General features: G+C 41.3%; 1 protein-coding gene across 1 annotated transcript in view; it reads left to right on the forward strand.

The window, feature by feature from the left end:
• CFAP47 (cilia and flagella associated protein 47) overlaps positions 1–24,141 on the forward strand; it is a 1,022,460-nt gene that overhangs the window by 260,802 nt on the left and 737,517 nt on the right. The window contains exon 25 of the mRNA XM_070750589.1: positions 8,612–8,807. Within this exon, the coding sequence (XP_070606690.1) occupies positions 8,612–8,807 (196 nt within the window). The remainder of the gene's footprint in view (positions 1–8,611; positions 8,808–24,141) is intronic.

A 24,141-nucleotide genomic window follows, 5' to 3' on the forward strand; every position in this document is an offset into this window, starting at 1 on the left:
TTTCCCCTATAGAATAAGGTATGATGGTTTTATTGGATTGAAAGTGTTATAATTAGAGTAGGGAAGGTGATTGCACTGGCTGTAAAGTGACTTGTTTCTTTTTATAATAGGACATGATAATGATGAAGATGATGATGATAATTTATTAGATATGTATGCCACCCCTCTCCAAGGACTCGAATTGATGGATTGAAAGTGTTATAATTAGAATAGGGCAGAAGTTTTTACTGGTTTTTCAGTGCCTTTTTCTTTTCTTTAGAATAGGGTATGATGATTCTGTGGGATTGAAATTGTTTTAATTAGAGCAGGGAAGATGATTAGTGATGGGCGAACCCAACGGTGTTCGGGTTCGGCAAGTTCGGATGAACTTTAGGCAAAATTTGGCCGAACCCGAACCGAACCCGTACCCGAACGAGGAATCCCACCAAGAGATTCTGGGGGCGGAGCTTTGATGTCACGTATACCGGCATGTTGCTAAGGATGCCGTGAAATCCAGGAAGTGATCTCCTTGGCATCCTTAGCAACCTGCCGGTGACATCAAGGATCTGCCCCCAGAATCTCTTCGTGGGAGGGATTCCCCCGCTCCTTCAAAGGGAGGTCTTCACGTAAAAATAAACATTGTTATTTTTACGAAAAAGGATGCCACAGCGGCACTGCAAACAAAGGGCAGTCCTTTCACATAAAAATAAACAGTTTTACAAAGTTTGGGTGAAATTTTATGCATGGTTTAAAAAAGAACACAGATAAAGCTTAATATTTAACTTAATATAAATGAGATAAAAAGATATGAGAAATATTATTGGTGTAACCCTGATGACAAAAATAGACAAATGAGGTAGCATTAGATAAATAACATACTGAAAGTTAAATTATAACAGAATGGAAACAGAAATAAAGATTTAGGACTGTGATTATAAGAAGTAAAAATTGAGATAATTTTTTCCAGTCTGTCACTTAATATAATCAAAATTAGCCATTTTAAATAAATACTTGGACAGACTGAATAATTGAAATTAAAATTTGGAATGTAATTCAGGTTATTTTATTAATCTTTATAATAATAATGGTACCTCGGTTAACAAACACCTTGGTTAGCGTACTTTTCGGATAACAACCAAAAATTTAGGCAAAAATTTGGATACAGAAATTTTGGTTATTCTTCAAAATGTTACACCCATTGTCCCTCACTCCTGCCCCCCTCTCCTTACCTCTTTACCCCTCCCCCCATTGTCCCTCACTCCTCTCCTCTCCTTACCTCTTTACCTCTTGCCTCTCTGCCTTCATCCCCTCGCCAGGGGAGCAGCAAAGCGTCGCTTCGGCTATGATGAGGCAGGTGCTGAGTTTGCTCGTTTTTGGTTATTATTCGAAATGTTACAACCATTGTCCCTCACTCTCCGTCTCCTTACCTCTTTACCTCTTGCCTCTCTGCCTTCGTCCCCTCGCCAGGGAGCAGCAAAGCATTGCTTCGTCTATGACGAGGCAGGCACTGAGTTTGCTGGCCCCGGCGGCAGCTTCTCTTTAAGGACACCAGCTGCAGCTGCAGTGGTGGCTTCTTTTTGGGGCAGTGGTGGGGGCAGGGGCCTGGGGGCCTGGGCATGGACGTAATGTCCCCGGTGCTGCTGTTCCTTGAAGCTGCCGGAGCTGCCGGTACCACCACCAGCTGCCATAGCCGAAGCAACGCTTTGCTGCTCCCCTGGTGAGGGGATGAAGGTAGAGAGGCAAGAGGTAAAGAGGTAAGGAGAGGGGGGCAGGAGTGAGGGACAATGGGTGCGGGGGGGGGAGAGAAAAAAATCCTCAATTTCCAATTTTCCCTATAGGAAATAAGGGCTGGGAACCAATTAAATCCATTTCCATTATTTCCTATGGGGAAAATTGTTTCGGATAACGACCATTTGGGTTAACAACCAACCTTCCGGAATGGATTGTGGTTGTTAATCGAGGTACCACTGTAATATAAACATATGGATCAGTATTGAAGGTATATGTGTTATGCATGTTTTTTAATGTGGAGAAAAATAAAAAACTTTTTCAAAAAAACTAAAGGCCAATTTCATTGCTGAATATGGACTATAAAATATTTATGACAATCATGGCAGAAAGACTAAAAATGATATTAAACCAAATTATTCATTCAGACCAAAATGGCTTTCTCCCAAATCAACAAATTTGTTACCTCACAAGAATTGTCATGAATGTATTAGAATACTACAAAGTCCATTCAGACAAACATTGGCATTAATATTTGTAGATGTACAAAATGCATTTGACAATTTGGGTTGGAAATTTTTCACAACACAAATAAAATGTATGCAATTTGGTGACAAATTTACTAAACTGAATGAAGCAATATATTCTTTACAAATTCCAAAAATTATGATTAATGGTGACATGACAGAGACAATAAATATGATGAAAGGTGTCAGATAAGGATGTCCGCTATCCCCTCTATTGTTTATTCTATCATTAGAAATAAAAGGACTTAATTTTTTTTTAAAGAATACGAGTCAAACGTTTGTTGATGATATGGTATTTATTATTGAAGATACCCACAATTCAGGACCTAAACTATTGCAGGAGATAGAAGAATTTGGTAAAGTGGCTGGTTTAAATTTAATAAGGACAAAACAAAAATAATAAACTTACAAAGCAACAGGATAAGGAATTGGAGAATACAGTGATCCCCCGTTTATTGCGTCCCCAACCATTGCGAACAGGGTACTTCGCGATTTTTCAACCCGGAAGTCAAAATACCATCTACGCATGCGTGCGTTTTTTTCTATGGGCACGCATGCGTAGATGGCAACCGGGAGATCAGCTGCTGGGTGGCTTTCCTGGGTCTTCCCCCTCTTGCTGGCGTCAGCGAGGAGTTTCCCCACCGCCCACGCAAACTCCTCGCTGCCGCCCGCCCACGCCGTTCATTCTCGCCGCTTTCGAGCTGAGTCCTGAAGCGAATTCGCTCCCGGACTCAGCTCGAAAGCGCCGAGAGACAGCGCCAAGGAACGGCCTGTCCACGCTGTCTCTCGCCGCTTTCGAGGAGCGAAAGCGCCGAGAGACAGCGCCAAGGAATGGGCCTGTCCACGCTGTCTCTCGCCGCTTTCGAGGAGCGAAAGCGCCGAGAGACAGCGCCAAGGAACGGGCCTGTCCACGCTGTCTCTCGGCGCTTTCGAGGAGCGAAAGCGCCGAGAGACAGCGCCAAGGAACGGGCCTGTCCACGCTGTCTCTCGGCACTTTCGAGGAGCGAAAGCGCCGAGAGACAGCGCCAAGGAACGGGCCTGTCCATGCTGTCTCTCGGCGCTTTCGAGCCGAGTCCGGGAGCGAGTTCGCTCCCGGACTCGGCTCGAAAGCGCCGAGAGACAGCGCCAAGGAACGGGCCTGTCCACGCTGTCTCTCGGCGCTTTCGAGCCGAGTCCGGGAGCGAGTTCGCTCCCGGACTCGGCTCGAAAGCGCCGAGAGACAGCGCCAAGGAACGGGCCTGTCCACGCTGTCTCTCGGCGCTTTCGAGCCGAGTCCGGGAGCGAATTCGCTCCCGGACTCAGCTCGAAAGCGCCGAGAGACAGCGCCCCCCGGACCCCCAACCCGGGTTTGGGGGGCTGCTAGGAAGCCCCCCATGCCGGCGGCAAACAGCCGCGCCGCCCCCAATCTTCGGCTCCTCGCTAGCGCTGTGGGAGTAAAAACACCATCTGCACATGCGCAGATGGTGTTTTTACTTCCGCATCGCTACTTCGCGAAAACCCGCTCGTTGCGGGGGCTCCTGGAACGGAACCCTCGCAACGAGCGGGGGATCACTGTATATTGGGAATCCAGATAACAAAAACAGTTCAATACCTAGGGATTTGGATGACAGCAAAATGCTCGATGATAAAAGAAGATTTGGAAATGTGGTCTAAGTTACAAATTTCTTTAATTGAGAGAATAGCCACAATAAAAATGAATCTGCTACAAAAATTATTTTCTTATTTCAAACTACTCCAATAAAAATAGGGAATTTTTTTTACACAGATTTAGATAAATCAATTTTGAAATTTTATTTATTGGTTGATTGTATTTATATGCCACTCCTCTCCGAGGCCTTGGTGCAGCTTGCAACATATATTTAAAAAACCACAATGAAAACATCTTAAATCCAATTAACTATAAAATTAACTAATCTAAAACCCAAACTTATTAAAAATCAATCACTCCCATTCACACAGCAAACATACATTTCATTCATCAGCCAGGGGGCAAGTAATTAATAGCCCCAAGCCTGATGGAACAAATGAGTCTTTAGATTCTTGCGAAAGGCAAGAAAGGTTGGAGCAATGCGATCTCTAGGGGGAGCTGATTCCACAGGGCCAGAGCCCCCATAGAGAAGGCTCTTCCCCTAGGCCCTGCCAAATGACATTGTCTTGTTGACGGGACCTGGAGAAGGCTGGATGGTCGCTGGGACTCATGCGGCAAGAGGCAGTCCCATAAGTAATCTGGTCCAATGCCATGTAGGGCTTTATAGGTCATAACCAACACTTTGAATTGCGTCCTGAAACTAATCGGCAGCCAATGCAGCCTGTGGAGTGCTGGGGAGACATGGGCATACCTAGGGAGGCCCATGATCGCTCACCTGCTGCATTTTGCACAATCTGTAGTTTCCGAACACTCTTCAAAGGCAGCACCATATCGAGAGCATTACAGTAGTCAAACCTCGAGGTGATGATGATAATAACAATAACAACAACAACAATAATAATAATAATAATAATAATAATAATAATAATAATAATAATAATAATTTATTAGATTTGTATGCCGCCCCTCTCCAAAGACTCAGGGCGGCTCACAACATAACAGCAATACAATATAAATACAAATCTAATGTTAAAAAATTAAAAATCTAATTTAAAATACACTGTTATAAAAGACTTATCCACTACACAATCATACACATTCAGGCCAACTGGACATAAACATAATAGAAGTCAGCAAAAAAGGGCGGGAGATTAATTCCCCCACGCCTGGTGGCAAAGATGAGTCTTCAGCATTTTATAGAAGGCGAGGAGGGTAGGGGCAGTTCGAATCTCTGGGGGGAGTTGATTCCAGAGGTCTGGGGCCACCACAGAGAAGGCTCTTCCCCTGGGTCCCACCAGAGGGCATTGTTTTGTTGACGGGACCCAGAGAAGGCCAACTATGTGGAACCTAATCAGCCGCTGTGATTTGTGCTGCAGAAGGTGGTCTCGTACGTACTCTGGTCCGATGCCATGTAGGGCTTTATAGGTCATTACCAACACTGGTGGCATGAGTGACTGTGAGTAGAGACTCTGTCCAAATAGGACCGCAACTGGTGCACCAGACGAACCTGGCTGAACGCCCCCCTCATCACAGCAGAAAGATAATGTTCTAAAGTCAGCTGTGGATCGAGGAGGACTTCCAAGTTGTGGACCCTCTCTGAGGGGTTTTGCCCAAGAGTGATGGACTGACAGATGGAGGTGACCTTGGGAGGCAGAAATCACAGCCACTCTGTCTTATTGGGGTTTCATCTATTCCTGTTAACCCTAACATCCAGACCCTAACAGCCTCTAGACACCGGCACATTACTTCCACTGCTTCACTGAATGGACATGTGGTAGAAATGTATAGTTGAGGATTAAAATAAAATTATTGCAAGATAAAAGGAAGACAGGAGGTTTTGGACTACCAGACTGGAAATCATATCATCTGGCTGCAGTGGTAACATGGTTAAGAGAACGGATAGTGCTTACCAGCAAAAGATTGTTAAATATAGAGGGTCACGACCACTGTTCCTGTTCACTGTTATTAAATTTAAGCCAAAGTGATTATTTTCAATTGTCATACATCCTTATTTACTTCTTAAAAAATTCTTCACCCTTATCTTACACCAATTACCTTTCAAAATAAAAATTATTCTTAAATATTAATTATCCCTACATTATCATCCAAATCTCAAAAGATATTATCATAACCATGTCATTCCCAAGGAAAAGAAAACCAAATTATATCAATTAAAACTACTTAATTTCTATCATTACATATCAACACAATAAATTTAATAGGACATTACTCACTTCCCAATTAGAGTATAATATTAAACTATCAATCCATCTAAGCAATTTCTTTTATTCAAAAATCTTTAACAAAGTATTCTCACCTACCATTTTATCTATCTATCTATCTATCTATCTATCTATCTATCTATCTATCTATCTATCCATCCATCCATCCATCCATCCATCCATCCATCCATCCATCTATTTATTTATTCAATTTTTTTTAATGACGCCCTTCTCCTTAGACTCAGGGTGACTTACAACATGTTAGCAATAGCACTTTTTTAACAGATTCAGCATATTGCCCCCACAATCCGGGCCTCATGTTACCCATCTAAGAAGGATGGAAGGCTGAGTTAACCTTGAACTGGTGGTGAGATTTGAACTGCTGACCTGAAGATCTAGCAGTCAACTTTAGTGGCCTGCAGTACTGCACTCTATCCACTGCACCACTTCGGCTCATGCTATTCTCAGTGTTTCATTATGTTAGCCTACTCTAATTGTACTTTCACTGCATACCCAGTGTAATTGTAATATCTTACTCTATTTGTACTTCACTTTAATTCAGTATAATTCTCACTGCAAACCCAGTGTAATAATCTTCCCTACCCTATGCATTGTATACCCAGTGTAAACATATTCCCTAATCATGTTTATATTTTTTCACTGCAAACCCAGTTTAATCATCTCCCCTAATCTATTCATATTCTTTCACTGTAAACCCAGTGTAATCATCTTCCCAAATCTATTTATATTTTTCAGTGTGTCTTTTCTTATGCCATTTATTCCATAATTCCTATATCTCATTATTTCATCATCATTAATGAATTGATTATTTATGGTCTTTTTCTAAATTTTTATTTTGATAATCTAAATCTAATTTCTAAATCTTTATTTTGATAATTTATTAAATCTTTATAAATTTTTATCTTTAATTATCACAATCAATATTGTATAATTCCCAGGAATAGTATTTAAATCATTGTCCTCCTTCTTTCCCCTTCCGTTCTTCCCATCAATTCATGCAATATAATATAAGAATAAAGTATAGTAATATAAATCAAGGTTACATCAAACATAAATTCATCTCAAAAAATAATTATCCTGTTCAATGTGTAGGTTTTTAAATGTTAGTCATATTCACCCTGTGTATTTCTTTTTCTTGTACCCTTCCTTCCATTGTATTTCCCAATTGCATAATAAGATATTATAATTTCAAATAGACATGATCATAAATTCATTCATTTATCAAATCAATTATTCTTTTATAGTTTCATCGTTGTCCAAATTTTCTTTCCTCTATTATTCTTTCTTTACCACATCTCTCCATTCTGTCACTTGTGTATACATAGCATAATTAGATGTTCTCTCATAATATTCAGTCTACTCGCTTCACTCAGACAGTTCTTAGGTTTTTTCCATTGTCCAACAGTAACAACTGATATACACCTTTTCCCACTCACAAGTAAACAAAGAAGGTTCTTTGAATATTCACTATAGTAGATAAGATGTTCCCAAAACAAGGGCAGCATCTGTCAGAAAATAAATCCAAAATTTCTCTTGTAATGACTCCTCCAGCCAGCAAATCCACTTTTGGACTGTTGCTGTTTCAGAAGCTTTTGCTGTCTCACTGAAGATACAGCTGCTTCCTTCCATTTCTGGCAAATATTTATTCCAATTCCAAAATAAACTAAAACAGTCTCAAATCTCTATTTGGCCACTTCACTCACTAGCACAACTTGAAGTTCGGACTTCATCTCTCCAGCACAGTTGTTAAGGTTCTCTTCCCAGGTGTTCCCTCACTGCTTCAATCCTTGTGTTGTGGTGTCGGCACCACAGCTTAGGTCGGCTCAGGCATGGCAACCTGGCTAATTTCACACCGGTGCCAGTGGAGATCAAGCTGGTTCGTCTGGGGGGGTATGCTGCCCCTAAACCAGACCCCTGACAGTGACCCCCTCTTCACCTCCAGGGAGGATCTGGCCAGCTTACATAGGAACCAGGACCCCCAGGTGACGAGGATTCGGAGATCCCCCATGGAAGAAGAGGAACTCTGTGCTGTCGCAGCCATTGACTCTGTCCCTCTCCAATTGTATAGATGTTTGATAACTGGCTTAATAATCTGATTTAGTGAAGAAGAAAGGGAAAGAATTTTTAAATTAGAAATATTATTTATGTGCTACTGACCAAATAAAATGTTAGTTGCTTCTAATTTAGGTTTTTTGTGTGAAAATCAATGCATTTCAATCAATCCTATAATTAGAGGAACCATTCTTCATGACATATAAAAGTGCTATTGCTATAATAAAAGCTGTGTTTGTTGTGAAATATAGGAGGTTACTTCGAAGATCAAAATTAAGCTTGGATATTGGATTTAATAGTTTGATGGATTTTATTATTAACACATTCATAGTAATTAACAATTAACCTTGAAAAATACTTTTTGTAGAAAAAAGTTAATACTGATCAGAAATTCCAATCCTATATTATGTTCTCATGCTTTCATTTGGAAATAATGTTTTATAACATCGATATGACCTATTCAATAAAGACATGTACATATTTTTTTTCTTTAGATTGGCCTGGAATATATGTAGCTCAATTGCCTGTATTTTTGAATGAGGAGCTACTTGTTTACAGAACAATCAGCTTATCTGGAATTGTGAAATCAAATAAAATTAACTTTGAACCTCAGCTTTTGATTTTGACTCCTGTTCCTCTCAATGTTAAAACAGGAGCAGATATCTGTATAATTCCCCAGGATTATTTAAGGTAATTTACAATTCAAATTTTGACTTCATTAGGTGTGATTATTTATTTTGTGTATATAATTTCAAATTATTGTTATGGTTATGGTTATCATTATTATTACAACTGTATTTTTCGGTGTATAAGACGCACCTTTTTACTTCAAAAAAAGTGTGTCAAAAAGTGGGTGCATCTTATACACTGAATGTTGCCAAGATCACCTGGCAGCCCTTGGCAGGAGGCCGGTGCTTCAGCCCTACGGATGCTGCCAAAGGTGGGAGATTGGAGTGGGGCCTGATGGAGCCGAGGGCCACGCTGAGGGCCTCCTCCACTGGCTGGATGTGCCCTGCCCAGTTCCCCACAGCTGCATGTGGGGAATCCCTGCCAGGGGCTCCTGGAAGCTCCGCTCCGGACCCAGCAACAAAGCATCACATTACAGGTGGCAGGTACAAGGGGGGGCGCATTGCTAAGTTAGCTGGTAGTGGTAGAGACAACTGCTGAGGCAGCTCTGGCGGCTTCCCTTCAAAGAGCATCAGCACCAGGAATGTCATGTTCACGCCCCAAAGCCCCACCGCTGCCGCCGCCGCCACCATCTCAGCCGGGACCGGCTAACCTAGTTCCTGCCATCCAGAGGCCCTGTGCAGCTGCCTAGAATATGACACTTTGCTGTTTCCAAGAAGCCGGCAGGGCGTCCCCTCGGTGCATCTTGGGAGTTCTGTGGGGGCAGAGCCTGGCCAGAGAGAGATTTCACAGAAGCAAAAGACTTCTGTCTTTTGCTTCTGTGAAATCTCTCTCTGGCTGGGCTCCGCCCCCGCAGGACTTCCAAGATGTGCCAAGGGGACACCCGGCCCCCAGGATCCCTGGCCCCAACCCCAAGTGTTTGTCCTGTGCCTTGGACTCCCTTTCCAAGCCAGCCCCCAGCTCAGCAGCTTCTTCCCCATCCCCAAAACGTGAAGGCGAAACCCCAAGCGCAGGAGAGGAGTCGATCCTACTCAGCTGGCTCGGCTGGCTGTAAAACCAGGAAGTTCTGTGTGAAACCGGAGGATAACTCAGAAGAAGTGGGGTAGGCTGCTGGCTGGTCCACAGTAAGCCAGAGATGGAGGAAGAGAGACGAGAGGGAAAAAGAGGAGGGGAGAATGCGAAAATGATGGAAATAACAAACAAATGAGAGAGAGAAGAGGAGATAAAGAAAAACAGGGAGAGGGAAGAGAAAAACAGAAATGAAAGGGAGAGAGTGAGAGAGAAATTAGAGAAAAAAGGGGAGAAAAAGAGAGAAATGAGAAAATTATGGAGGCGGAGAATGAGAGGAAAGAGAAACAAAAGAGAGAGAGAAGTGACTCTTAATTTAAAACCCTGCTGTTCTGTTTGGGTCTGTGAGACCCGAAATCAAAGTTTGAGACCCTGTAAAAAAATTTTCCTGCATATCTGAAACTTGAAATTTCATGACTTTTCATCATTTCAGGGGTTCTCTCTATGAGAATTTTTTGGGTGGGGTGGGGTGGGGGGTTTCTTTCTTGCTGGGAAAAAAGTCACACTTGTACTGTTCCCAGGTCACCCTGACCCGGACCGAAAACTCTTCATTTGAAGTGCTTATGTTTGGTCAATTTAAAAACTTTTTTCACTTGGAAAGTAGTCTGAACATTTCTGCACACAATGATATGAAAATTGAACTGAAAAAAATTATGCATATTGCTTTATTTTGATTATAAAAGGCAGACCCCCCCCTTTATTTGTGAACATTTTTTAAATTTATAGATAGTTTAGCTTGCAAAATGTGTTCAATTTTACTAAAGTTGGTGTGGGATTGGTAGTTTGAACATTTCTGAATATAAGAAAAATATGAATGAACTGAAAGAAAGGAAATCACGTCGAGTCTGTTTCTGGTCGTATATGATCGGACCAAAAAGAATTTTTTAGGTACTTGAATTAGGTCTTTTTGAAAACCTTTTCCACTGGGAAACTAGATTGAACATTTATGAACGTAATGATATGAAAATTGAACTGAAATAATTGAGACTTATATTTTTATTTTGATCAAAAAGCCCCTCCCCCCATTTTTTCTGAATTTCGTGTCAATTTATATTTTTTTAGGCTACAAATCTCTAAGGAATTTCCCCCCAAAAGTTTTGATATACTAAATTGAACAATCCTGAAATGAACTGGAAAAAATGATTCTTATTTGTTTATTTTGGCCACAAAAGGGCCACCACCACCCCTCGGCCTTGCTGTGTGCCATTATTTTCACTTTTTATATATATTTGGCTAGAAATATTTGGAATATCCTTTTGAAAAGCAAGCACATTGTAGCCAGACAACTACTTTTATGAAAGAAATGCATTTTACTAAAAACAAGTATGTAAGTTTGAAATTAATAGCATAATTTTTATATAAATTGAAATAATTGAACACGGGGGGAAGACTTTTATGTGCAAAATAAACAAATATGCATCAATTTTTCCAGTTCAATTTTCATATCATTATGTTCAGAAATGTTCAAGCTACCAATCCCATACCAACTTTAGTAAAATAAAACACATTTTGCAAGTAAACCTATCCATAAATTAAAAAAATATTTCACAAAAACAGGTTGCACATTTCATCAGCAAAATAAACCAATAAGCATCAATTTTTTCAGTTCAATTTTCATATCATTATGTTCAGAAATGTTCAAACTTGTTTCCAAGTGAAAAAAGCTTTCAAAAAGACCAAATATAAGTACCTAAAATGATCAATTTGTGGTCCAGGTCAAATAGACCCGGGGACATAACATTAGGGAGGGTTTTTTTAACAGAACAGCCGGGTTTTAAAGCATATGGTAAAAAGCACCCAAAGAAGAAGAAAGAAAAAAACCCCCAACACTCACCTCTTTCGGGAAATAGTTCAAGAGTGTATCCCCCCCCCCCCACACACACACACACAAGGGGGGAGGAGACAGGGATGGAAAAAGAGAGGGAAAATGAGAGGGGGAAGGAATGAGAGAGAAAAAGGGAGAAAAAGAGAGAAATGAGAAACAAATGAGAGAAAAGGGGGAGAGAGAGGGAGAGGTACCCAGAAATGAGAGAGACATGGAAGGAGAGAATGAGAGAGAGGGAAAAGAGAGAGAGAAATGGAGAGAAAGAAATGGGAAAGACAGAGGGAGGCAAAGAGAGAAGTGGAGAGAAAGGAAGGAGGGAGGGAGGGAAGGAAGGGAGACATTTCCCACAGAAAACACCGGGAGCCCCAAACCCACCTCCTTGTGGCTGGAGAGGTTACTATTACTATTACTATTTAATATTACACCATTTAGTTCAGAATACTTTTTTTGTTGGTTGCCTCCTCTAAAATCTATACACTGGTGCATCTTATACACTGAAAAATATGGTATTTGGATTTATATGCCGCCCTTCTCCGGGGACTTGGGGTGGCTTACAACATATAGAAAACAATGCAAATATCCTAAATCCAATTTGCACTAAAAACTTACAATCTAAAACCCCAATTTAATTTTAAAAAACAGTTACTCTCATTCTATCAAAAAAATATACATTCATTCATCAGCAGAAGCTGATGTCTACTATCTTCAGGCCTGTCGGCACAAGTGAGTCTTCAGACTCGTGCAGAAGGCAAGGAGGGTGGGGGTGGTACAAATCTCTGGGCGGAGCTGATTCCACAGGGCTCTTTCCCCAGACCCCACCAAATGACATTGTCTAGTTGATGGGACCTGGAGAAGGGCGACTCCGTGGTGAGTCTATGCAATTGATAACAAAAACAATAACTGTAGCAAGTAATGAATTTCAACTAATTTAAACCTTTTCGCATTAACTTAGAAAAATATTATATGTGGATATTTAAAATTATGCCAATTACTTGACATTTGAAATTATTTCATATAAATATGCAAACATACGGTATTTTTTAAATTATTGGTTGGGTCAGTATTCTTTGTTACTTTTAGCACTAATCATTATTAGATGATCCTCATTACAGTCACTATCAAGCAAATTAAATAACTGATTTTATAAAAAAAAATACTAAAAGTACAGGGAGCCATGATATAGATAAATATAAACTAATTAACTAACTAACTTACTAGCTTGCTTGCTTGCTTGCTTGCTTGCTTGCTTGCTTGCTTGCTTGCTTGCTTGCTTGCTTGCTTGCTTGCTTGCTTGCTTGCTTGCTTGCTTGCTTACTGCCCCTCTCTGAGGACTCAGGGTGGCTTACAATAAATAAAAGAAAACAATACAATATAGTAGCCTAAATCCAATTAATTTAAAACTAAATATACTCTAATATAATCTAAAATCCCCAATATTATTAAAAATCAGTCATACTCACTCAAACAGCAACCATACGTGACATTCATTGGTCAGGGAGCTAGAGTCTAATCATCCCAAGCCTGGCGACACAGGTGAGTCTTAAAACTCTTGCGGAAAGTGAAGAGGATGGGGGCAGTGCGAATCTCTGGGTGGAGCTGACTCCAGAGAGCTGGACCCCCCCAGAGAAGGCTCCTCCCTAGGCTCCCGAAGCGGCATTGTCTGGTTGATGGAACCGGGAGAAGGCCAACTCTATGGGACCTAACCGGTCGCTGGGACTCATATTGGTTGTGCATGTTGTTACTGTTGTCAGTCAAATTGTTCTTTTTTTTTAGTTTGTTATCTGCAATATCTTACATTTTTTAAGTTTGTTTGTTACATTGTGAGCTACTTGAAGTCATTCTGAAGTTAGGTGGCACCAAGTCTAATAAATAAATGGGAAGAATATTAAAATGCCTTAAATCTAAAACATGTTTAACATATTAACTGGAATGCATATGACCTTACTATAGTATAGTAGAGAATCAGTTTGGTATTGTATTTGGGGAATGAGGCTACAAACCAGGAGACTGTGAAGTTTTAGTCCTACCTTTATTTATTTATTTATTTATTGATTGATTGATTGATTGATTGATTGATTGATTGATTGATTGTACAAAGTATTGGTATAAACATAAACATAAACAAAAGTGAAGTTAGTACAGGTAAATTTGGACAATTGGACAGTAAGACAGGGACAGTAGGCACAATGGTATGCATATGCATGCCCCTTACAGACCTCTTAGGAATGGGGTGAGGTCGACTGTAAACAGTCTAAGGTTAGAAGTTTGGGGTTTGGAGGAGAAACCATTGATCATTCTGTTACTGAAGTCATACTTTCTGCAGTTGAATTTCGAACTGTTTACATTGATTTTGAATCTGTTGTGTGCTTGTGTATTGTTGTGGTTGAAGCTGAAATATTCATTGACAGGTAGGACATTGTGGCAGATGATTTTATGAACTACATTTAGATCCCATCGAAGGCGATGTAACTCTAAGCCAGGGGTTGGCAAACTGCAGCTTGCGAGCAACACACGGCTCTTTGGCCCCTTGAGTATGGCTCTTCTGCAGAAGTCAAGGTTCTGGCACTGTGCATGGGTCACCAATTAAGTTTGACAACCCCTGGTTTACACAAATACAACCAAAAGAGGAAGGAATTTATAGACATGCTCTTTAGTGCATATTATAGATTAGGTAACAAAGGCTGGGAGTTAAATCATCTGCCCGATGATTAAGGGCAATTAAGGCTCTTGCAGCTAGTGATTGTGTGGCCAAAGAAAAACAAACAAGCACTTGCCGGATGACTGAGGGCAATTTAGGTGCATGCTGCTAGCTTTTGGGGAGTGGGTGTTAGTGAAGCTGATCCTTTGACAGCTGAAAATGCTCTCCTCTTACCCCTGATTGCCCAGAAGGCAAAGGCAAAGGCAAACTGCAAGCTTAAAGCTCTAGTAGTTGTTGAGAGCTCCGATGAAAATGAGGGAAACCGTGAGCTTTCACTCCCACAGCACTTCCCTATTGGGCTCTAGGCCACAGCAATGCATGCTTAATTAGGTATTCAATGGGTGGGGCTGGCTGGAAAGTAATTAGGCCTCAAGTGCAAAGCTCCAAAGTACCCAGCTTACTCTTAGGCTCTTGCAATCTGACAAACAGCTGTTTTTTAAAAATAGCTAAATTCACTGCCAAAGAAAATACAATCAGTGTGCAATAGAGGATTCTGTGATTTACTCCGCGTGGCAGAAGAGCCGAAGTATGATGGTATCCCCACCTGTGGGTCCTGCCCCCAATTCTCTTGACTGCAAGTTTTTCAATGTTGCCAATGAATTGTTGGACCTTTTAGCCCCTCCTTCAGTAGATGCCTCAGTTCTACCTCTACACACCCATATGACAATGCCTAGAGAAGCCGAGCAGTTACTTAATCTGGAGGAAAGAAAGACAGCATGGTTTGTATTCCATGAAATACCTAGTTATACAAATACCAGAAAGCTGAAAATAATATCTGCATAATGCATTTGCATTATAATTTTTTTTGTGTGTACCTAAATTATTGCAGGCCACTTGATTAGAGTAATTATTACTTCTGCATAAAGATGAGAACAAGGATGATTTTTATTCAATTTTGTGCCTGACAAACCCAAGCTGTCTTAATGTATCAAGAGTGTATTACATTTCATAGTTTCTGTACTTTTAGAAATCTAAAAACCTGAACTTTTATCATTTTCATTCATGTGATTAGTTTTTTCTTCATAAATAGTTATAATATATTCCCATGTCATACCTGCTAGTCATCTGATCTAGTGAGGCTGTTAGAATATATTTGAATTTTATTTTATAATACTGGTATAATATATTTCAGAACTGTTATTAATGCTTAGAACAATGTTTCATTTTGCTTTCTTTAAGATCTGCTAGCCTTTTTTTACTGTTCATAGGCCTTGAAAATTGCTTATCCAGGGAAGTGAAACAAGGTATATTTTCCTAGAATAGCTTTGCATTTGATAAATATACCGTCAGAAAATTTGGAGGCTCTGGCACGGGACTAATACAGGTAGTCCTTGACTTATGACCACAATTGATCCCAAATTTTTTGTTACTAAATGAGACAGTTGTTAATTGAATTTTCCCCATTTTATGATTTTTCTTGCCATAGTTGTTAAGTGAATCACTACAGTTAAGCTAAGCATCTGAATTTTGATCATGTGAGGATTCTGCAACAAAGTGCAAAAAACAGGCATAAATCACTTTTTTTCAGTTGTAACTTTGAACGGTCATTGAATGACTGTTATAAGTCATATTGTAAAAGAGGGTCTAGTATGCTGGAAGAGGGGTTAGATAGAGAGGAGGAGGGGGAGAGATACAGAGTTGGAGAGAGAGACAGAGATACAGAGAGGGGGATGAGAGGGAGAAAGATAGAGGGGGAGAGAGAGAGAGAGGAGGGGAAAGAAAGATACTGAGAGATATACAAAGAGGGAGAGAGAGACATGGAGACACAGAGATACAAAGAGGTGAGAAGGGGAAAGACACAAAGATAGGGGGAGATAGAGAGGGAAAGGGGGAGAAATATACAGAGACAGAGGGGGGAGAGAGAGACACACACACACAGAGAGAAGGGGAGATAGAGAAAAAAGGGTTTTGTAGTTCCAAACTCTCTGTCCTAATGACTGTTGTGACTGTCCATGTCTGGCTCAGCTGGTCATGGATTTCGAGGATCCAGAGTTGGGTCAATCTTGGTATCCTAGGCCAGTGTTCTTAACATCTGAATCTGAGAGTGATGAGGTTGAGGAGTTAGACTGGACACCAACCAGAGACTGTGGCACCTGCAGAGTTGGTTTTGAGTGAGTCAGAGGATGTTGATGAGGAATCAAAAGATGAGCTCCTGTTTGACACCAGAGTGAGAGGAGTGTGAGCAGGTAAGAGTATCTTAGGAAAATGGATATGTGTGTTAGTAGCTCCATGGGATACTTTGCCATGCCTTGGGGGTTTATAAGGGACAGTCTCAAGAGACTTCAGTGTGATGAACAATGTTCCTGTATGACCAGATGTGAGCTCCAGAGTATTTCTGCCTCAAAGACAGTTTTAAAATCATGCCATCTGCATCTCCAAAGTGGCCATCAGCAACGTCTGAGAGAACAACACCTTTATGTCAAGTTGGAAAAGTGTCAATTTTATCAAACCATCATTGAGTTCTTGGGACATCGTATTTCCCCAGAAGGAATTGTGATGGATCCTGGCAAGGGTGAGGCCTTGAAACTGTGGCAACCTCCACATCAGATGAAAAACATCCAAAGACTCTTGGAGTTTGTGAACTATTACCGGACATTCATTTATTTATTATTTATTAATTGGACTTGTATGCCGCCCCACTCCGTGGACTCATCCTGGGGTTTGCCACTCTGACCACGCCCCTCACTCAGCTCCTGCAAAAGAAAGTCATGTTCCAGTAGGGCACTCCTGAGCAGCATGCGTTCCTGACCCTAAAAAATGCCTTCATAAAAGAACCCATCTTCAAATATCCAGACCCGCATCGTCCCTTTGTGGTGGAGGTTGATGCATCAGACATTGCCGTCAGAGCCGTGCTTCTCCAAATGCGTGAGGATGGCAGGCCTCTGTTCTTGTGTGCTTATTATTCCAAAAAACCTAGACCATCCAAGTGCAACTACACTATTTGGGAGAAGGAATTGTTGGCCATCCAGACCACCTTTGAGACTTGGAGACATTACCTTGAAGGAGCTCAACATCAAGTGGAAGTTCGAACTGACTACAAAAACTTGGAGTTCCTCCAAACCATGAGAAAACTGAATCAGCATCAGATATGTTGGTCCTTCTTCTTTGCCGAATTCAATCTTAAAGTCACCTACACCCCAAGTTGGCATAACCTGTGAGCGGATGCCTGTCCCGCAAACCTGAATACTCTGACGTCAAGGATCCGCTGTGGATTTCGACCATTCTGCCTTTTGATTCGATCACAGACGTGCAAGATCCGGTCGATCTATTAGGACAGATTCAGGAAGTGTAGCGGTGGGATGAATTTATGGAGCAATGGAAACAAGAACTTGGCCCTGAGTCTCCTTGGACTTTTTTCGACAGCCTGCTCCACTTCCAAGATAAATTGCATGTTCCAGCGGGAATGCTCTGTGGGCTGATCTTGAACCAGTGCCATGATAGTCCTGCAGCAGGACATTTTGGTATTTTCAAGACCCTTCATCTAGTTTCTCAAACTTTTTGGTGGCCTAGACTTCAGCATGAAGTCCACTCCTATGTGACCTCTTGTGTTCATTGCCATCAAGGCAAGACTGTCAGGATGAGCGTAATTAAAGTCCGTTTGAACCTTAAATCATCCTGGAGGTGATGGATTGAGAGCACCGACATTTGTTTTCAAAGCAAGGTTTCTTTTTTATTATTAAAGTAGAAAATTAAATATGTCACAAGGGACAAATGAAAAATACATCTTCACATGATGGCTGCTAAGACTAGCAAATATGGAGAAAAGGATAAAGACGGATGTGAGGTATAATGACATGTCAGGATTTTACATCAGAGTAGGAGGATCTAATAAAACACACACAGTTAACTATTTAATTACTGAATGTCTCTGAATGTCTCTGGGGCTGTCAATATTCAGCGTGACACCCCTTCTTTGGCAGTCATCAGTGACATTGGTTCACATAAGGCACATTTTCTTGGCTAGGTATTCGTGTTGGTCAGCTGGCAGTGGTTTATTCAGCACATCAGCAATCTGTTCAGTTGTGGGCACATAAAGTAATTTCATGAATCCTTGTTTTACGTATTCTCTTGCATTCTTATATCTTATGTCGATGTGCCGTGAACACGATCCAACATATTCAGTTTCAGATATGAACGTAACTGAAACATTGTTCTCCATAATAACAATTGGTTTCATGGGATCGCCCCAAATACTATCAGCGAGAGCAGAAACACAGGTTAATGCATTACAACAATCAGAAACACAAGCATATTCAGCTTCAGTGGAAGAACATGAAATAAAATTCTGCTTTCTAACTTTCCAATAAATTGGACAACTATTCAAAAACATTATATAACCAGAAGTACTTTTTCATGTTTCTTCATCACCTGCCCAATCAGCATCTGCATAACAAATTAACTCAGGAAACGTGTCGTGTTTCAGCTCTAGGAACAACTTCAGGTTCTTCGTGTGCTTCATGTATCTCAGCAGTCTCTTTATGCTTGTCCAGTGAAATGTAGTTGCTTTGCCAACGTATTTTGACAAAAGATTCACACTAAGTGAAATGTTGGGACTTGTCCAACTGCTAATGTATAACAGTGACCCAATGACTGACCGATAAAGTGTTTGGTCTTCAAATTGACTATCTTGTTGTGTCAACCTGTAAAAATCAGTTTGCATAGGAGATCGACATGGATGTCAGTCATGTTGCAATTGTGCAAAAGTTGATCAATCTTGTTTTCTTGTGAGAGGCAAAACCCCTTCTCAGTTTTTTCAATCTGAACTAGATAATCATGTATGTGCCCTAAGCTCTTCAATGTGAAATGTCGTTCTAAACCTTTTGCAAAAACTTCACTCATACGTTTGTTAGGACCAATGTAAACAATGTCATCAACATAAACAAGTATAATTTCATAAACGTTACCTTGCCCTTTTGTAAACACGCATTCATCAGAGTCGGACTTAATAAAGCCCATTGAATTTAGTGTGTCAATGAGACAACGGTGCCACATGAGGTCGGACAGTTTCAATCTGTAAAGACGTTTTTGCAGGTACCAGACATCCCCTTCTCGATCCTGGAACCCGGGTGCGCTCTGTCCAGTTCGTTTTCCATAGCCTCATACCATTTTTCTTGTTCAGATTCAGGTAAATGTTTTATTTGAGAAAGTTTCTCAGGAGGAAGTGTAACATTGTTACAAAGAAAAGGAAAAGGTTTGTGTAATACTTGCTGTTGGTATCTCTTTGGAGGAATTCCTTTTGTGGTTCTCTCCGAACATCTTGGAACTGTGGTCCATCCTTCATTTTGATCATCACCGTCTCCAATTGCATTGCTAGGAACATCATCTGCGACTATTGAAGACTGTGTATCATCTTTTGTAGAAACAACATCTGGAACAGCTGCCTGTGGATCAGGTTGTGCTGTACCTTGAACATCATCCTTAGGAAAATAAACTGAAGTATCATTACTGTGTATTCTGGACCAATTTGTATCTTCCTCAACTTTAGCTGAATTGGAAATAGCTCTGTGATTAGTGTCAGCAAATTTGTAGTACTTAGAACTTTCATCAAAACCTATAAATCTCAGTCTTTCTGCTACTGGACCTCCTTTCTTTCTTTGGACCAGCGGAATGTTAACCATGGCGTATGAGCCAAAAATGTGGAGGTTTTGAATATCAGGCTTCTTTGCGTAAAGCAAACGTGTGGCATGCTTAGCAATAGGTGCAGCTTTAGATTTAGATGAGTTGCAAACAGAACAGTCTAAATGAATTTTGCAATTACTATCAACCTTAAAACCATTTACAAATTCAGGCATCTTGGATAAGACTGGATAAGATGCATGGCCCAAACGACGGTGCCATCGGTGAACACACCTGGAATGAAAAGATTTGTTTGTTAATACAGATTTAACATTTGCAACATCATGCGGAACCTCTTGGACCTCATTGGCTTTAGGAGCCTTTGTTTCTATAGTGGCAACAGGTTTTCTCTCTGGACCTGTGCTTTCGCCCTTTGGAACTTTTATACGTACATAAACTTTTACATGAGGATTTGGTTTTAAGTAGTAAACACCTCTAATTGGAAAAGCAGTAGCAATGAATTTTCCGTTCTTGACAATGTAGCCTTCATTTAGTTTAAAAATCACTTCAGAACCTAAGTCTTCATTTAGGCGATATGTGCTGAGTAAGTTGCTTGTAGCTTGTGGAACGTATAGAACACGTGGAATCATTTGGTCTAATTCTTTTATGTAGACAGTTCCTTCTCCTTCAACTTTGCATAAGTGATTTGACATTGCATGTAATTCTTTAATATCAGTCTTATGAAATTCTGTGAAAAGTTCTCTTTGGTAGATGATGTGAAAAGCTGCTCCGCTGTCTAATGTCCATAAATGTCAAATGTCATACTGTGGACTTTTTTGTGGAACATTGTTCAGGACCAAAGAATTGATGTAAGCATGTGGGTCACCTCTAGAACCTCATTGAGATGATCTGTAGTTGCTGGAGCTTCTGCTTCTGGAACCCCTAGGATCTGTTCCTCTGGGCTGAGCAGGATATTGGGAGCGTTGAGAATCGCCAGATTGAGAGCATTGAAAATCTGTTCTTCTAGGCTGATTGTGCCATGGATATCTTGGAGTGTAGCCCCTTTGTTGGTAGCTGCAACTCATTGTAGGTTTGTAACCAGGTGCTGTAGTTTTGAGTCTACTTTGCATAATCACTTCTTCTGTTAAAAGCTTACAAACTCTGGACATAGTTCTTTGAGCTAAGGGTATGTTGTTATACTTTGTAATGGCATCTTTCCATTCATAATTGAGGGACGTGATTATGGCAGTTGTCATCTGGATGTCATCAATCTGATAGCCCCTCTCTATCAGATCCTTTTGCATTGCTAGAAGTTTAAATAAGTGTGAAGCAATTTTCTCTCCAGGCTTTAATTTATAAACCCCTGTCCCGGGCCCACCAGAGATCATCCATCAACGCGACCAAAGCAGTTTCCATGCTGTAGCCGGGCCTGAATCCTGACTGCTGAGGGCCTAGATAATCGGCTTCTTCCAAGGACCGTTGAAGTTGGAGCGCCACCACCTTCTCAACAACCTTCCTCATAAAGGGAAGGTTGGAGACTGGCCGATAGTTGTTAAGAATGGCTGGGTCCAGGGAAGGCTTCTTGAGGAGGGGGCACACAAGTGCCTCCTTGTAGGGAGCTGGAAAGGACCCCCTCCCCAAGGAAGCATTGACAATCTCCTGGACCCAGCTCCATGTCACTTCCCTGCTGGCCGAAACCAGCCAGGAGGGACATGGCTCACAGCTCCAATGGCCTTGTCCACTTCATCAGGTGTCACTGGATCAAACTCTTCCCAGACAGGTGGACAAGTACGGGCCCCAGTCACCTCGACTGACTCATTGTCAGTCGACTCTGTTATCCAATCGGAGTCGAGGTCCACCCGGATCCGAGCGATTTTATCAGCGAAAAATGTGTTAAAATCCTCGGCACTACTCTGTAAGGGCTCCCCAACTCCCCCCTGGTTAGGAAGGGAGTGGGTCACCCTAAACAGAGAGGCCGGGCAGGATTCCGCTGATGCAATCAAGGCGGCATGATACGCACATCTTGCCGCCTTGAGCGCTACTTTGTAAGTCTTAATACAAGCTCTTACAAGTGTTCGATCGGATTCAGACTTACTCTTCCTCCATCGCTTCTCTAGACGTCTCTTCTGGCGTTTCAACTCCCGGAGCTCCTTGTTGAACCATGGAGCTCTAGAGGGTCTAGTGCCGTGGAGAGGTCGCAACGGCGCAATCCGGTCAAGAGCCTCCACTGCAGCCTTGTTCCAGGCCTCAGCAAGGGACTCCACCAAACTGTGGACGAGTGCATCTGGAATAACCCCAAGCGCCCTCTGAAAACCCTCTGGATTACTGCTTAATCGGTTCCGCCTCCCTGCGGGGAAGGATTGGAGCCAGGAAGTTAAGCCACAATAGAAAATGGTCTGACCATGACAAAGGCAACACTTCTAAGCCCCTTAGTCTCAGATCATTACTCAATTGCCCAGAGAGGAATACCATGTCGGGTGCGTGCCTCCCCTCATGGGTCGGACCCTGTACTACTTGAGTCAGGTCCATGGCTGTCATGGTGGCCAATAAGTCTGGGGAGTCCTACCGCCAGCCCGGCTACCTCCTCGAGCAGCCCAGGCAGGGCTCTTGACAGGCAGCTGGGAGGCAGGTACGTGAGCAACAAGCCCACTTGAACCCCTAAGTCCAACTTCACCAGGAGGGACTCACAACCCGCAAGATGGTGCTGCAGGATAACGTTTAGATTTTTCTGAGCTTATTTTTTGAACAGGCTGCAATTTTTTTATTTGGCCACCAGATGGTGTTTCAGGATAACTTTTAAGCTTTTCTTCTTTGTTTATATACGTGGCAGTTAAACTCTGAGATCCTTCCAAAATCTCAGGTCTGGCATCCCCCTTAATCTCTGCTTCTAGTTCTTTTTCTAATATGGTCATTTGAATATCTCTTAGTTTATTTAACTGTTTTCTATATTTAAAAATGTCATCCAGACAACGGTGCATTGTTAGCTTCTCTTTTTCATCTAGATTAATTCCTCTCTGCTGATAGAAGTCTAGACAAAGGCTTGGGTATCTTGGAGGGTTTGTTCTAAGCGTGCTATTAAGCTATTTACTCTGTCAATATCATTAATTGAATCCAGACTGCTAGCTGAACTCCTTACAGACTCTCGGTCATCGGAATGTCTCAGTTTCATTTTTGCCTTTAGCGAGGCGCCATGTTGAATGGACGCACTGCATTCGGAAATTGTCTGGCTACATGACTCGGAAGAGATCATTACAGCTTCTAAATTTCTTGGGTCATAAATCGGCTGACCTGAGCTGTCTACTAGTTTTACAGAATCTTCTGACATTTGGGCAAAGAACGACTCTGTAAATAATTCTTTCTTACGCTTAGCAGGCATTACAGAGATTCGTTAGTGGTATATTTAAGATAGATTAAACCGACCTCTGCTGCCATGTCAGGATGAGCGTAATTAAAGTCCGTTTGAACCTTAAATCATCCTGGAGGTAATGGATTGAGAGCAGACATTTGTTTTCAAAGCAAGGTTTCTTTTTTATTATAAAAGTAGAAAATTAAATATGTCACAAGAGACAAATGAAAAATACATCTTCACATGATGGCTGCTAAGACAGGAATGACTAGCAAATATGGAGAAAAGGATGAAGACAGATGTGAGGTATAATGACGTGGCAGGATTTTACATCAGAGTAGGAGGATCTAATAAAACACTCACAGTTAACTATTTAATTACTGAATGTCTCTGAATGTCTCTGGGGCTGTCAATATTCAGCATGACAAAGACAGCCACAGGAGTGCATCCTGGATTGTTACAGCCTTTGCCAACAAAGGATAGAAATTGGGGAGGCATTATTATTATTATTATTATTATTATTATTATTATTATTATTATTATTATTATGTCAGTACAACACAGCAAACGAGATCACTATGCTGGATTTTGTATTTCATCACCAGTCGGGCGCTTCCCAAGCACCTAGCACTGCGTGATGTAGCGGCAAATTATGTTTGCCGATCCCAGCAAAGCGGCCTTTTGCAATTGACAGATGGAGATTTTTGTCAATTCCAATGGTTTTCAAATGTCCGCTGAGATCCTTTGGTACTGCGCCCAGCATGCCAGGTACCACTGGCACCACTTTCACGGGCTTATGCCAGAGTTGTTGCAGCTCAATTTTTAGATCTTCATATTTCACTAATTTCTCCTCAATTCTGCTGTCTCCTGGGATTGCAATGTCGATGATCTATACTTTCTTTTT

Source organism: Erythrolamprus reginae, chromosome 4, assembly GCF_031021105.1.
Source record: "Erythrolamprus reginae isolate rEryReg1 chromosome 4, rEryReg1.hap1, whole genome shotgun sequence".
NCBI classification, from domain to species: Eukaryota; Metazoa; Chordata; class Lepidosauria; order Squamata; family Dipsadidae; genus Erythrolamprus; species Erythrolamprus reginae.